This window comes from Struthio camelus, chromosome 2, assembly GCF_040807025.1.
Source record: "Struthio camelus isolate bStrCam1 chromosome 2, bStrCam1.hap1, whole genome shotgun sequence".
Taxonomy (NCBI): Eukaryota; Metazoa; Chordata; class Aves; order Struthioniformes; family Struthionidae; genus Struthio; species Struthio camelus.
The window spans coordinates 6,178,380-6,193,594 of record NC_090943.1 but is presented as its reverse complement, the minus strand read 5'-3'; the positions used below and the strand labels follow the sequence as shown (position 1 = coordinate 6,193,594).

Genomic DNA, 15,215 nt, shown 5'->3' with positions numbered 1-15,215 from the left:
ATTATGCCGTGTCAAAAAACAAAAATTTATTTATTCTTATTTTTTTTTTGAAGACAGATGTTTTCCCGGCTGCCTTTGGCTGGCGGCCGAGGGGGACAGAGGCGCTGCGGCCGCCCCCCGGGCCTGGGCCTAGCGCCGTGTTCGTGCCGCCGGGCGGGCGGAGGTCACGCAGCGGCCTTAACCCCCCCCCCGCTCCCCGCCGCCGCCACCAGGGATGGCGGCTTTGACTAGAAGTGATGAATCCGTTCAGTTCTCAGACGCGCAAGCTGCACGAGTGGCTTCATCCCGGGGGGGCTGACAGCTGGTAGTGGGGTGGGTGCCCATGTTGGCCCAGATGTGAGACAAGGATGGGTTTAGCCGGGGGGGGGGGTTGGGGCTGGATTGTAAGCGTTAAGAGGGCAGGTGGGGTTGGGGGGAAAGGGGTTGTAGCGGGGCCGGGGCTCGAACCCGGGGTGGAGACCTAACACCCCCCCCCCCCCCACCCTAGTCAGGGAGTGAAACCGCTGCGCTGTGTGGGCGTGTCCCATGCAGATGAGTGGGCGTGGCCCGGCGGCGGCGGCCCCGCCCCCCGCGGCGCGGCGCGGCGCTGGGAAATGGCGGCCGAGGCGATGCGGCGGGTGCGGGTGGTGCTGGGGCACCTCGGCGGGGCCCCCCCGGGCCCTGCGGCCGGCGCGGAGCTGCAGGCCGCGCCCTGCGGGAGCGGGGTCGCCTCGACCGGCCGCCCCGACGATGTGGTGGTGGTGCACGGGCGGAGGACCGCCATCGGCCGCGCCAAGCGCGGCGGCTTCAAGGTACGGCCTAGGGCGGGGAGCCGGCTCCTACGGGCCCCTCCGGGTGCTGGGTCTCCCCCCCCCCGCCCCCAAATGCCGCCCCCTCCGGGTGCTGACTCCCCCCAGGGTGCTGGGACCCTCGGGGGTGCTGGGTCCCCTGCTCACCTCCTGCCTGCCGGGACCTTCTAGCTGCCTCTCTGGGTGCTGGACCCCCTCTCCGGGTGCTGGGACCCCCTGCCTGCCCCCCCCCCAAAGGTGCTGGGGCCTCCTGCTCCCATCCCAGTTGTTGAGCCCCCCTCCCCCCCCCCAAAGTGCTGAGGGCCCATACTTGCCCCACCCCTGGGTGCTGGGACCCTCCAGCAGTCCCCACTGGGGTGCTGAGTCTTCCTGTTCCCACCCCCGTGGCTGAACCCCCCTCCCCAAATTGCTGGAGTCTCATACCTGCCCTCCCCTGGGTGCTGGGATCCCCTGCCAGCCTTCCCCCAGGGTGCTGAGTCCCCACCCTGGGGTGCTGGCCCCCACTCGCTCCCTCTCATCATCATTGTGGCACTGCCACCAGGATGCCTAAAAAGCCCAAGGTGCGTGTTGGCCGAGCTGCCCCCGCTGTTACCCGCCGCTGGGAAGCGGAGCGACTGTCCGAACGATCCGGCTCCCGGGGCACCGACTGCACCCTGCACGTGCCAGCCACCCTCTCCTGGATCAGGCCTTTCCCAGCCGAGCTGCGGGACGCGGTCCTGACGGCCACCGGCGACGGGAACGCGGTGCGACGTTGGCCTCAAACAGTTGGCGTTGCTTTTCATCCCTCAAAACACACCTTGTGGCACTGGTGGTGCTTTCCGTCCTGCCTTAGTGATGTTCCTGGGTTGTTAATTGAAACCGGTTTCTAGGTTTATGTCAGACACTGCTGATCGCAGAAATCCCTGAATTCGTTCAGCTGGAGCTCAGCGGCTGGTGGGATATAGTTTCTGTCGTTCAGACTTGCTTCATTCACAACGTGAACCCGGAGGCTCTGCCTTGCTGAAGTCTCGCCATATAACTCATTGTAGTTAATAAAGTTATTTGGCTTTGGAAGTCCTACAAAGCGTCTTATAAAACCCAGCTAGGTAAGAAAGCAGCACGTATTACACTGCTTGCAAAACACCCAGAGGAAAAAACGTACAGGATAGGTCTGATTTCATAGGAAGACTACATCAGTCGTAAGACCGGGAGCTGAAAAGTGGGGTAAGGCTGTCCAAGCTCGTGTGGATCATGCGCTGACCCCCTGAAGCAGTGTGAAGGTGGCCAGTGACAAGGCAGTTACTGGTGCTCGTTAGGTAACGCTAATCCCCTGTGCTTTCAGGACACTACACCCGACGAGCTGCTGTCTGCTGTTATGACAGCTGTCCTTCAAGACGTCAAGCTTCGTCCTGAGGCCCTGGGAGATATCTGTGTTGGTGAGTGAACGATTTCTGTGCTGCCGTGAAACTCCTCGTTCTGGATAGCTCCTTGGAGTGGGCTGTTCCTTGTGTCTGATAGGAGACTAGCGGGTAGTTGGGGTTTGGGAGGGATTAATGCTGTAGCATTAGGTTTATGGAATTAGTACATCCTTTATGGCTCTTCTGTTAAGTGTTGGGCTCTGATATAGGTGTCAGATGATACCAGCCTGTGGTGATATTTACATCCCTTAAATGTCTACAGCAAACAAAAGAGCTAGGGAAATGCACCTAATTGACCGGAATTGTATCTTTGCGCTCAGGAAACGTGCTGCAGCCTGGAGCTGGTGCTTTGATTGCAAGAATTGCACAATTTCTAAGGTAAACTCTCAACCAGATCGAGGCTCCTTCTTGTCTTCTCAGGCCTTGGCTACCGAGCAGCACTGGGTCAGAGGCTGCGATAAAGCTCATGCACTGCTAGGAAGTTAAGGCTAATCAACTTTGGCCTAGAAATTAGACTTGGATCGAGAGTTCAGAGATTCCTGAAGGGAGAAGCAGGGCAGGCAGTGTTGTGAGGAGCTGCCTTTCCAGACAAATGTTACTCCACGTGCTTAGTGTATTGCTCCCCTAATCTCTTCATCAGCGGAGCAGGGGGAGCAGCAAGGGCCAGCAACTGAGGTAAGAGCGATTCACTCGCTCCTGGCAGCCTTCCCAGGAAGGCAGAGTTGAGGTGGATTAATCTGTTCGTGCTGGCCCTTTGGGTGGAAGATCTCATTTTTCGGGTCCCTAACTGTACCCGCTGCTGTTCTGTACTGCAAGGCTACGTGCTCGGTTTGCTCCACTTGGGCCTGAAATTATGGAGTTGTCTCAGTTGTTTCTGTTCGTTTCCCAGTGTGATGGTAGGTGGGTTTGTTTTGAGCTGGGTCCAGCTTCCAAATATTCTGGTCAGTTTGTATTGCTAAGTGACGTTCCCTTCTGCTAAATCACTGTCGGAGGGATGCAGACGGAGTCCACCAGTAAGTATGAATGCTGCAGGACCTTTCAGCGTTTCTGGACCCTACCTAAGCTTTTACCTAGCTCAGTAGCTCAGGATCTGGATGTGTAAGGGGGAGCTGCTTACAGAGAATTTTGCTGAAGACAGACCTGTGGGGAAACAGCATGCTAATCCACTTACAAATTAAATTTTGAAGTTATATGACCTTTACTTTCTCTTGGTGCAGGACCAGATAGGTCAAAAAACATATAATAGGATCGATCTTCATCTTAGTCTAAATTTCAGGGTTAAAGTTTAATTAAGCAGCTTAACATTGTCTTTAGATGTGCAGCTTGTTGTGCGATTTTTGTTACTGAATCCTTGCCAATGCTGTCTTCTGTTCTAGTGGTATCCCAGAGACCGTACCTTGCGCCAGTGTTAACAGGCTCTGCTCCTCTGGGTTGCAGGCTCTTATCAATATAGCTGGTAAGTGAGTATTGAGTGTTATGGACACTCAGTTCAGATTCATTGCACCCACCAGCACTCATTTCTTCTGTTGGAGGTTTGTCCTCCAATCTCTTTGAGCAGTAAAAATGGTGATAATTTCTTCTGCCGTTATTAATTTTCATTGTGGTTTTGGTTGAACCCTTTTATGTCCTTGAAACCGGAAGGAACGTTTCCACTAAGGGTCTCTGATTATTCTCTGTCAAAGTGGTAGCTAAAATATCTTGTATACGTTCATAAGTCTCCTCTGCAATTTGTCCAAAAGGAGAGGCTGAGTTTACACCTAGAAAAATAACCTTGATTTTTCTGAGGATGAGTTGTACTATTGTTCTACATTGGGCAGCTTCTAATACGCTCAGTCCTGTCCTCTCCAGTTGCATGTGAGGACATGATTAGTCTTCAGCCAGATCAGTTCCTTGACCGGGGTCATTTTCCAGCAGGCGGGAGTGAGGAGGGAAGGCCCCTTTCGGCTGTAGCAGGTGCATCAGATGTTCATGAAAGCGCAGCTGGAAAGAAAGTGCTTTTATTCCTCATGATAGTAAAAATGTTTATGCAATGCTGTTACAGGTGGCATCCGAAATGGGTCATATGACATTGGCTTGGCCTGTGGGTAAGAAGATCTTTTTATGGCACTTACTGAGGCTTCTTGAAAGTAGTAATTTGTCCTTCTGCATCAGCTCTTGTATGAGGAATTATCATTCCTCATATAAATATGAGAAATCCCTTCCAAGCAGATCTCTGTGCACCCCCCAGGAGATAGATACTGTCCTTGTTTAACAAAGGGTTGAATTAACTCTGAAATTGGGGCCTGAACTTAAGTGATGGCTGCAGATGTGATACATGCATTTCCAGATGCTTCTGAGTACTTCTCAGAGAATTGGGTCATCTGAAAGGGTGTGAGGGAGGGTACTTGAAAATCCTTTAACTCCTTGGAAGTTTTGATCTTAGTGACATATCTCCTGGGGTTGCAGTAACAGGCTGTTCAATCTTGGCTCTTGCTTAAGTATCTCTTAGAAGCATGCAGAAACCCTATTTTTTATCATTTATGTCCCTGCTGTAGGGTGCCACTTGTGTGCAGAGCTCAGACAGCCTGAAAGAGCCTGTAATTAGTGCTTTAACTAGCCTCCTATTAATGGAAGTCGTTAGAATCCCAGGAGCTATCTTGGACAAAAAAACCGTCCTGTTTGTGCTAATAACCATTGCACAGTCTCGTAGGAGACGTTCTTCTGCACTGAATGGGAATGCTGTGCCTCCCTTCTGTCCTACAGTCATAGGAAGCATTTATTTTTCAGAGGATGATATGAATGTTAGGTTGGCTTTAGAGAAATACTAGTGACCACATGCACGTTCGCTTCAGAAGAGTGAGTTACAGAAAGTAACTGAGTCTAAAGAAAGTCCGGAGGCTAACGTAGTAGGTTTCTTGTTTTCTTTGCTTCGGTGACTCTCAGTCTTTCCTGGATTATTACCACACACAGTCACCCTGTAGCCTTTAGAAAAACTTTTTATCTTTACAATGTATTGATAACTGCACGTATCAGGCTGAGCAAGATCTGGTGCTGCTGAGAACCCCTTTTCCCCTCTTGGACAGTTATGCAATAAATGGCTGAGCAAGACAGGCGTGTTTTCCTGATGTACGCTGAGCAGCTTGGTGATCACGGGGGACACTTCTGTTTGAATGTGTTATGCTTTTCAGTCCTTCCCTTTGCTTCCTTGTTGCTTGGCAAGATCCACCAAAATGATATGCTGAAGGGTCCTGAATGGCTCTAAGGGTTTGAGATCCAGCCCTTGCACCTTTGAGCACACAAGGCACTGGGTTTCACTGAGGGAAGTTTTCTTGCCTCTGTCAGCTGCGCAGCTACAGTAGACGTGGAATCCATCATTACAAATAGTTTTTGTGACTGCTTTTTATCCCAAGTCAAGTTCTCCCCCTGAGCAGACTCGCTTGTACTCTGTACGTGGAGACATTGCATGATTTCCAACGCAAAATGCATTAGATGCAGTTTGATCTAATTTAAGGCCTGATTCTGTACCCTCTACTCGGGAGCAGATGCAGTTGAAGTCAAGTAATGCAGTGGCCTAAGTTAGAGTTAGTATGCACTATCAGCTATTTAAGCTGCTTGGGGGAAAAAGCCTTATTGTCCGCTTGCCTTGCATTTTCCAGGAATATCTTCTCTTTGTTAATTACTCTTTCTGTATTAATGTACACAAGCATGGTGCAGAGTATAAGTAAATTCCTCTTCTGTCTTGGACTTCTTGGTGTAGCCTGACTTTACCAAAACTTATTGGTGTTAGGTGATCGCTTTGTGTTTGTGCAGTACAGTCTTGAATGTGTTAACTCACTTGTAGGCCAAAGACTGCAGCCTCTAGCATCTCAAATTCTTTTTATTGCAAAATACAAATGACATAACTTGTTAAGCTGCTTCTTCTGGTTTGCCTCATGCTTACATTAATATACTGCCAGCCAGTTTTTAAGCTGTAACGGGTATCTTTATACCAGTGATAATTTCACTGGAAACTCCAGCCCAAGAACCTTAGGTTTCTCATTACGTTTGGAGACGAGAGTGCCAGAATAGTTAGCGATTCCTTCGTAGGCTGTGAAAACACAAGAAATTAACTGTTGACGTTGGTATCCTGTTCTAGTAAAGCGAGGAACAATTTAATCTGGCAATCTGTTTTCCTTTCTTGTTAATACTTATATTGATGATTGAGCAGCTTGTACCTGAGCCAGGTTTTAATTACCGTCTGCGTTCCTATGGAGTAATAGGAAAGAATGTCATCAAGATGCTGATTTTATATCTGTCTTAATTGAACAATTATTGTAAATGTAGTATGAAAGCAGCGGTAGCAAATTCAAATTTTCCCTCTGTGTCTAGCGTGGAAACAATGTCCCTCAGAAGTGGGAACAACCCTGGTGATATCAGTTCTAGGATGATGGAGAACAGCAAAGCTCAAGATTGCCTTATTCCTATGGGGTAAGTGTTTCCTCTTCCTGAAGTTTAAGGGGGTTTCTAGCTTGCCTGTCTCTTCAGGGATTGTTTTGTTTCAAATGGATCAGCCTCTGAATACAGTCAGCTTAGATCTGTATGTGTCAGCATCCTCCTCAGTTGCAGTAAAAGATTCATTGCGTGAAGTGAAAATCAACCAATCTGATGAGATTCCCTCGCCTTACAGGAAAGCTCAATGGCTTAATGAACACAAATGATTGGGAATCACGGTATTCTGTGTCTAGGATTTTTGGAAATGCTGCTGAATTTCATAATCTGAACATTCACATAGAAAGAAGCAACCATGTCCTAATAAATAGACATAGTGCTGCTATGTGTGCTACTAAAGGTGGAAGGGAACAGCTGCCTTGAACTCTCCTCTCATACATCTGTCTTGCCAGCTTCATTAACCCCCTTGACTTGACCGTGCTTTGGCAAAGATGGGGGGCCTTTGGCTTTGCTCATAAATCAACACAGAGGGGAGAATGGATTTGAACCACGGGTTGGTTGTGGATTTGAACCAAGATCTGCTTCTGCCAAGCAGTTCTGGATTGAGAAGGCAGCAGTTGACTTTGGGAGTGAAGTTGCTGCTTGTACGTCTTTGCTTGTTTTGTCTTAGCGCAAGCTGATTGCAATTCCACTGGATGTGTCATTGGATTAATTCTGTGATGTTTTCCCCAGAATAACCTCAGAAAATGTGGCAGAAAAGTTTGGAGTTTCCCGACAGAAGCAAGATGCCTTTGCCTTGGCTTCCCAACAAAAGTAAATGCATTTTTTCATCTTTTGTTTAAGGAATAAATATAGAAAGAAAAAAAAAAACAACCATTGCTACTTCCCACTAGTGGTTAAGTGCAGCCTTTATTGCCTTTGAAAACACAGTAGTGAGTAAGGAAGCCTGAGATAGCTCGAGCAGAGATGAGTATGGATCCTGGGTGGTGTGACAGGAAATGTGAGTCCTGAACTCTCCTGAAAGTCGTATGACTACTCCTTGTGCACGTACCACTGGAAGTGCCAGCCTTAACCATTGAGTACACTTGTGAATTTTCAGCTTCTAAAGGATGCAGCTCTCGTGAACTTTCTGAAACCAATGTACAGCTCAATGTTTTCATAGTGGCTTTGGCTCAGTATCGTTTTAAACTGAAGTTGGGTGTTGCACCAGAGGGAACCTTTCCTAAAGGGGAATATTTGAAAGCAGCCATTTCTAAGGAACTGCTGAGTTTATGAGAAGAGTTGCTTGTCTTTGCTGCGGGTGTTTGGCTAAAGTGAGTCCAGTTCTACCTCTAATAATTCTACCTCTTAGGTAAAATTACTGCCAAAGTAAACTGTCCCTTGGATCCATGGGAATGCATTAGCAAGTCCATTGACAGGGAATGCATTAAAGTTGCTGGCATCAAAGAGTTAATTTAACTTTTAGACGTCTGTTTAAGCGTTGTCCCGGTCCAGTTATTTATCTAATACAGGAAGCCACTGCACAGGCCAGTTAACCTTTGAATTCCGGCCCTGCTTCTAGGGAACTTGGCATGCCAGCCTTTCTCACTGACATGGAGCTGATAACGCAAAAGAGTATGTGAACGCGGTCCTCACCTCTCACAGGAGGAAAGGAGTGATTTTTCTGGCCTCTGTCTCAGGATGTCTGTGGCTTTACTGATCCGTCCTTCAGCCTTTCACTCTTCCTTTCACTTACCTGAGAGTATTATTTTCATTTTTTTTCATTTTATGAATTAAAGTGTAAAGTGATGAGGGGGTGCAACAAGTTGTGAATCCCAGCCCTTATTCTCTGTAAGGGGTACTGTGCTGCACTGCTGGGAGGTATCATCTTCTAAATCAGCTCTGCAGTGATGGGTTTTAAATACCTTGTTGGTATAAAGGATCTTTTTTTTTCCTTTTTCCCTATAAGAATTAAAACTGCCCCGTGTTGATTCTAATTTAGCTAATTGCATTTTCCCTCATGTCAGTTGTTCCTTACTGCAGTGCTTCTGTCACCGTTACCAGACCCGCTCCTCACTGCTCCTTTGTCGCTGAATGGACTCCTTTCTATGTAGTCACATAAATTATGCAACATAAGTTGAAATTGTTTTGAGTTACAATCTGGCATCTAAATGTCACCTTTTACCTATAGTCCAGAGTCCAAAGCTCAACTTGTCTTTAGCAGGACAAAGCCAGGAGGAAGCGAAACTCTAGCCATTTTTTAACTTGTTGGAAATGGTCAGTATTATGTGGAGGCATAGTGGGCTTGCCCTATTTTAAACTCTCAGAAATAAGAATTGACTTCTGAATGTCAGGATTTGTTTTGTTCCAGTTGTGATGCGCCTGTACCGCTAGGCGAGTACAACTTCCTGGCTGTGTGCAGATGGTGGTCAGCAGAGTCGCAAAGGTGTCAGAGGAAACAACTTGGCTGCTGCTCAGAACTGTGTGGTCCTGTCACCTGGGCTTGGGGAGATTCCCCTTTGTGTTAGTGATATATTTCCTATCACATATAGATAAGAAGTTTGTCTTCCCATGAATGGAAATAAGTATTCACATTATCTTCCCATATATTTCTCAGCAATGGTGTATTTGTAAACCAAGCACACTGAATTCATACTTCTACTAACTGGTTTGGTGCACCTCTTGCAACTTGCCTTCATACTACTTTAAACTTTCATACTCTTCTTCAACAGAGCAGCAAAAGCTCAACAGATGGGGCTGTTTAAAACTGAGATTGTTCCAGTGAAGACCACTGTTGTAGATGACCAGGGCAACCAAAAAACCATCACTGTGCACCAAGATGAAGGGATTAGGCCCTCCACTACTCTGGAAGGCTTGGCAAAGCTGAAGCCCTCTTTCAAAGAGAATGGTAGCACTACAGCAGGTCAGTTCCGTTAATAAATTCGTATGGTTGTTGCTGCCATTTGCCTGCCTTGTACTAAAAATGTGCTGAGCCAAAAGATGTACTAACGGATCTTTTCCAACAGGCAATGCCAGCCAGGTCAGTGATGGAGCAGCTGCTGTTCTCCTGGCAAAACGGTCGAAAGCTGCGCAGTTGGGGCTGCCCATCCTGGGGGTGCTCAAGTCCTTTGCTGTGGTTGGAGTCCCGCCTGACATTATGGGCATAGGACCAGCCTACGCCATCCCGGTTGCTGTGGAGAAGGCGGGTAAGGAACCACTCACTGTTCATACAGTGTTCAACGCAAGGCATATCAGACTCTGTAGACTCAGATTTGAGATGATATAATTTTAGCACGTGCAGCCATCAGCAATAGGAACAGTGAACTTAAATTCGAAACCTTGAAAGCAGTTCTACCTGGGATTATTGTAATACTGTTTACTTGTACTAATGTATAAATTGTCATTTGCTCACACTTTCGAAGCCCAGGATTAAATCCTTGTACAGTCCCAACAAATGGTTAATGTGTGGCAAGTGATTCAGAGCTCATTTAATGCTGTTTTCCTTAACGTGACTTGGATGTTCTTCTGTGACTCTACACCAGTGAATCGATCTTGCTAGTAATGAACCCTTACAGCTTAGATCAGTTCGGGTTCCCTTTGCTACTTAGGCAGTCAGAAGTTAAAATTTTGGGGTCTGACTGGTGGGTTAGGCTTTCCTCAGAGTTCTCACCACTCTCACAGGGTTGAATAGCTTTTATAGCCCATGATTACTGTTGTGTGTGCCTGTCGTCATTGTGATCGTGTGCTCAGCTAGTTTTATCTTTCAGTCTTGAAATACCCTTTCGATCTTTAATTCCTCTGCAAAAAAAAAAAAAAAAAAAAAAAAAACACCTTTAATCTAAGGAAGTTTGGCAAGCTCAGTGACGTGATACCAAGGAATGTGGTGTTTTGCAGCCTTTAGACATTGTTATACATACACATGCATATAAATATACACGCCCCATAGAGAGCCAAGGTCACCCTTTTCTTTGCACCGGTGGAGTAGAACCAGGATTCATAAAGGGAGGCGTTAATCGAATTGCTCTCTTTGATGGAGGTGTACGGCAAAAATATCTCCTTTTAAATCCTGACTTTTCTGAACCATAGGTTTGACTCTGAATGATATTGATATATATGAAATTAATGAAGCCTTTGCTAGCCAGGTGAGTGATCATCTTGTTTAACTTGTTATACTGCTTGGTAACAAGGGACATTACAGCTTGGTATCAACTTCAGCTTCAAATTAAGATTTGAACTTGTTCCACACATTAAGAATTTAACAATGGATATGTAAAAACATGGACAGACTACTTTCCTTTTTTCTTCAAATGAAAACAAGCAGGATGTTGCTTTTACATATATATAGATATATATATATAAATTGGACAGATCTGTCCACAGAATGCGAACCTTTGTAACCTCATACCAGCTTGCAAAATTTGCTGTTTCATAAGGGATGTAAGACTGAGGAGACCACTAACTGTTCTCTGCAGTCCTGTTTACTGCCTGTTGCAGGAAAGCTGGGAACTAACAGAGGCAAGAATATCTCTGTGAAGTGATTCCCTGTGTTTCTCTAGGCCGTGTACTGTGTTGAAAAGCTGGGCATTCCCATGGAGAAGGTCAACCCCCTGGGAGGAGCCATAGCACTGGGGCACCCACTGGGCTGTACCGGCGCTCGTCAAGTTGTCACTTTGCTCAATGAATTGAAGCGCAGAGGGAAAAGGTGAGCCACGAAGAACAGTATTAGCCTAAGCCCTTTAAATGTATCTTAAGTAATTTAGGCTCAGAAGTAACCGTCAGTTTGGGTTATGCTTTTGGCATGTTATGCTTTAGGGATTTCTATCCCTTTGATAGCTTTAAAGGTGACTTCTCCGGGGTTTTCTTTACACAGGGCTATATATTGTCTTGCTATAGCATGGAGTTGCAGCAGCACTGGGAGAGCAGCAAGTGTGAAGTCAGATGGGAGGGCTGGGATCTCTGTGACAGTTCGGTCCCAGCCAAGTGCCCAGGACTCGCTCTCTTTCTGATGCATGGAAGAAGCCCTGTAGCTACTGCTGGCTGGTGCTGTCGCTCCCTTTGGGGGCTTTGGGGGTTGCACATACAGTCTTACTGGGCTTCACTGTAGGGTGAGCTGTACCCTGGCCTACAGAGGACAACAGTGGTGGCAGGCTGTTAAATGCCAAGCAAATCAGGCAAGAACAAGTGAAGTGTCTTTAACTGAGGTGGAAGAATGTGCTCTGAAATTGGGCTTTTGGCAAACTTCCCAGAACTCCCATTTATCCATAAATCCTGCTGGACATCATCTGATTGTACAAATTCGTCTTGAGTAGCACATAGCACAGCCACCTAAAGCACAGTAGTAGGAGGCAGGAAAGGAAGAATTTCTTTCTCGTTATAACCCATCTGAATCAAAGCAGTTCTTCTATCTAGACCTCAATAATAGTATGTTTGAGGCAGGTGGTTGAGGAGGTTGCTTCTGGCACACTGCTCCCATCAAGAAAGCAGGCGGATACATATGTATCTAGTTAAAGTGTTCTTAGTGACTCTGGAGAGCAGTGGGTAGCTCAAGGGTATTGTATTCTCTCTCTTTTTCTCCCCCCCCCCCCCCCCCGCATGGATAATCTAAACCTTAATGTGTCATCGTCTTAAGCCTGTGCATTCTTCTGTTTCAGAGCATACGGTGTGGTATCAATGTGCGTTGGAACAGGCATGGGAGCTGCAGCAGTATTTGAGTACCCAGGGAACTAAACTCCAGTGTACTGAGGACACAATGCAGCACCTAATTCTCTGCCTTCTCTAGTACTAGCAAATGATTTGCACTGTGAAATCAAGTGGATTCAGGGATTCAGGCACCCTAACATGAGAAAAGAAATGAGTTCAGCTGAACTTCAAATACAGGCCCAGGTGTGATGGTTATGATACTTGATCCTTTTATTCCATGAATATTATCAGAGAGTAGTAGTTCATCAGAGAATCTCCTTGTTTGACAAATTTTCTACAACTGTCACTAAAAATGAAAATGTCAACGTTCATGATGTGGCTTTTTGAGGATTTTCTTAAAGATCTTTGTAAGAATCAGTCTTGTTAGAGTTCTAGAAAGGCTTTTTTTTTTTTTTTGTGTTAGCAATGCAGAGATGTGAAACATCCTTTCCTTTATCTCAACACTGTTCTGTTCAAGTTGTAAGTTGGCTATGTCTTAAATTGACCATATGCTGAACAGTGTGCTTTGGCATTGTAACATTTTTAAAAAAAAAAAAAAAACAAAAACAAAACTGTTGTGAAATCTCTAGAGGGGCAAAATGGAAGGATTAGCAAGTAGTGCACTCACCAGCCAGGCTTCTCTTGTCAAACAAACTGTTGGGGTGCCTGAATAGAAAAGGTTTGATAATTGCTAGAAGCTAGGGATTTCGAAATGGTCATTCCATCTTTTACAAAATTTTTGCATTAGCTTGTGTGATTCTAGCTTAGAAGACAAGGTCGTGTTTAGTGATATTAAATTACTTAACATGGAACAGGTTTCAGCATATCATTCTTGCTGCAAGCACTACATGACTATCAGCAACATGCTGAGTACTTCAGTGCCGGTGCAGATGTATACCTTTCATACTGTAACATTCTCCCGTATGTGTTCTCCTCTTATGAGCAGAAAGATCATTAAAATTCAGCACTGACTACTTGAAAAAGAAATATACTCATTGTCTTTGACACGTTAGAGAAGTTTAAATTTGTAACACTGACTGAAGTACTTTGTCCTGGCTCATGCTTTTTGTACTTAATACGATCGGGTTCTTGCAATATATTATATTGTTCTCGTTATGATTGTTAGTTGAAGGTTATGATTAACTAGAGCTATTTTATATTCTCACATTCCTGTTCTCTTGCCAATCTCACTCTGCAATCACGCATGCTGCGTTTTGGAGCAAAAGGATGGAATTATCCAGAGTGGGCAGAAAGGCACTTTACATCTTCAAGGGTCCATCTTGCACACCGAGGTTCTTATGGACAAAATGAGTTGTCATTGCTGGAACAAGTCTGCCTTAAACTAGGCCGAAGGCAGCGATTGTCATCTTTTGTTCTCCTCCGCTGTGGATTGCAGCCCCTTCCTCCCCACTCACACTGCCTTTAACAAAGGTCTTTTACATGATGGGAGTGGAAAATGTAACAGGCTCCAAAGTGGGAATTTCAGTGACCTTTACATGTTTTTAATATTACTTTAGCTAAAAAGAAGTGCGAGCAAATGGGAACCATGTGAGGGGAAAGAATTAAAAGCAAGATTGGTTCCTCCCTTTGTAGCTGAAGGGGCTGTTCTCAATACCCAAGCATGATGAAACATGCAGGTTGGTGATTTTCCAAGGAGTCTAGGGAAAGCTAGCTATCCCCTTTTCATGTAAGGCACTGAGCAAACAGCCAGTGCGAATGCTGACCTTAAGTCACTATTATTTGTCAATGTCCGTTTTAATGGGAAATGGGAAAAAACCAACACGAAACAAAAGCTGCTTCTTAAGGTACCAACAGTCTTTTGATTGTAACTTGAGCATATGCAAAGGGATTTTGGCCTGTTAGCATAGCTGCTTTGAAATTTAAAATTGATTATTTTGTAGAGCTGGCTTTGTGGGTACTGGTAAGCTCAGCACAGCAATAAAAGTAATAGCACAGGATGAGATTGTGACTGTTTTTTGAAGTGCCGTGAACTTTTTATTCTTCATAGCTTCGAATTTTGTTCTGTGAAAATGCCAGTTCATTAAACTGGAATTCCAGTTCATGTCATAAAGACTGAAGCAGATAAAATAGCGACTCAGCTAATGCTATTTCTACATCTGAGCTGTTGTCTTGACATTTATCCCACAGAGTCTTGCTTAAAATATATTTAGATCTTCATACTTTTCATCGTTTGTTCCTCGTCCCCTGATCCGTAGCTTGCAAGGCTTCTCTCCCAGCATTCCAGTAATGGTCACAGAAGTTTCATATTCAGTGTTACTCCTAAAATGCAAAGGGAGAAGCCAGTTTAATTACAGCTGGACATAATTCTCTTGTTCAGGATGAGACTAGTTACTCTGTGGAGGAAAAAGGAGCAAATGGTGCCCTAAGGTATAAACTGTTCCTACTGATGCACGCTAGTCTAAGCCTAGTATCAAGCCTGCAAGCAGCAATTTAGCTTCAGTTTCATCTCCCACTGCTACATGTAGGACGTGTTAAAAGAATGCTAGTCTCCATCTCAGGTAAAGATGCTGGGTTAACTTAATGTTTGAAAGAACTGGAGTGTCTTCCTCCTTGCAGAATTAAATTTTATTTAAAAAAAAGGAGTCACAGTTCTTTTGGGGGTTGGGAGCAAATGCCTGCACTATCTTGATGTGACAGCTTCCCTCCCTGTGACAGACAAGTTTGAAACTAAAAAGTTTCTGTTGACTCCGGTAAGACAAGGGATAATCAGCTGAGTCCTGGTTTTAAATGAACATCAAAAAGCTTACAGTAGGTGTAGTGTGTAGTTTTATTACCGCCGCTGAGTGGATGCCTTAGGCAAATTATGCTATAAGGCAAACTACCCAGCGCTCTAGAGACCGTTCATCTGAAGTACTTCCCAGGCACTGAAAGATGGCTGTTGTAAAGGCCTGAGGCAAGAGTGTCGTCCGCCAAATAACTTTTATTCTTCCTTCTTATACAAAAT

The 15,215-nt window shown here is 45.6% G+C and overlaps 2 protein-coding genes across 5 annotated transcripts in view; one reads left to right on the top strand and one right to left on the bottom strand.

Moving 5' to 3' along the window:
- The first annotated feature begins 575 nt into the window (after positions 1–575).
- Positions 576–14,208, top strand: ACAA1 (acetyl-CoA acyltransferase 1). The gene is made up of 12 exons (XM_068934155.1): positions 576–791; positions 2,110–2,203; positions 2,506–2,563; positions 3,562–3,641; positions 4,227–4,269; positions 6,533–6,631; positions 7,325–7,405; positions 9,304–9,494; positions 9,598–9,777; positions 10,658–10,713; positions 11,128–11,273; positions 12,223–14,208. The coding sequence occupies exons 1-12, from the start codon at positions 594–596 to the stop codon at positions 12,296–12,298; spliced, it is 1,302 nt and encodes a 433-aa protein (XP_068790256.1). The 5' UTR covers positions 576–593; the 3' UTR covers positions 12,299–14,208.
- Positions 12,801–15,215, bottom strand: part of DLEC1 (DLEC1 cilia and flagella associated protein) — a 42,831-nt gene continuing 40,416 nt past the window's right edge. For all 4 annotated transcript variants that reach the window (XM_009685198.2, XM_068934151.1, XM_009685200.2 and 1 more), the window contains one exon: positions 12,801–14,530. In XM_009685198.2, the coding sequence (XP_009683493.2) occupies positions 14,407–14,530 (124 nt within the window). In that variant the 3' untranslated portion in view covers positions 12,801–14,406. The remainder of the gene's footprint in view (positions 14,531–15,215) is intronic.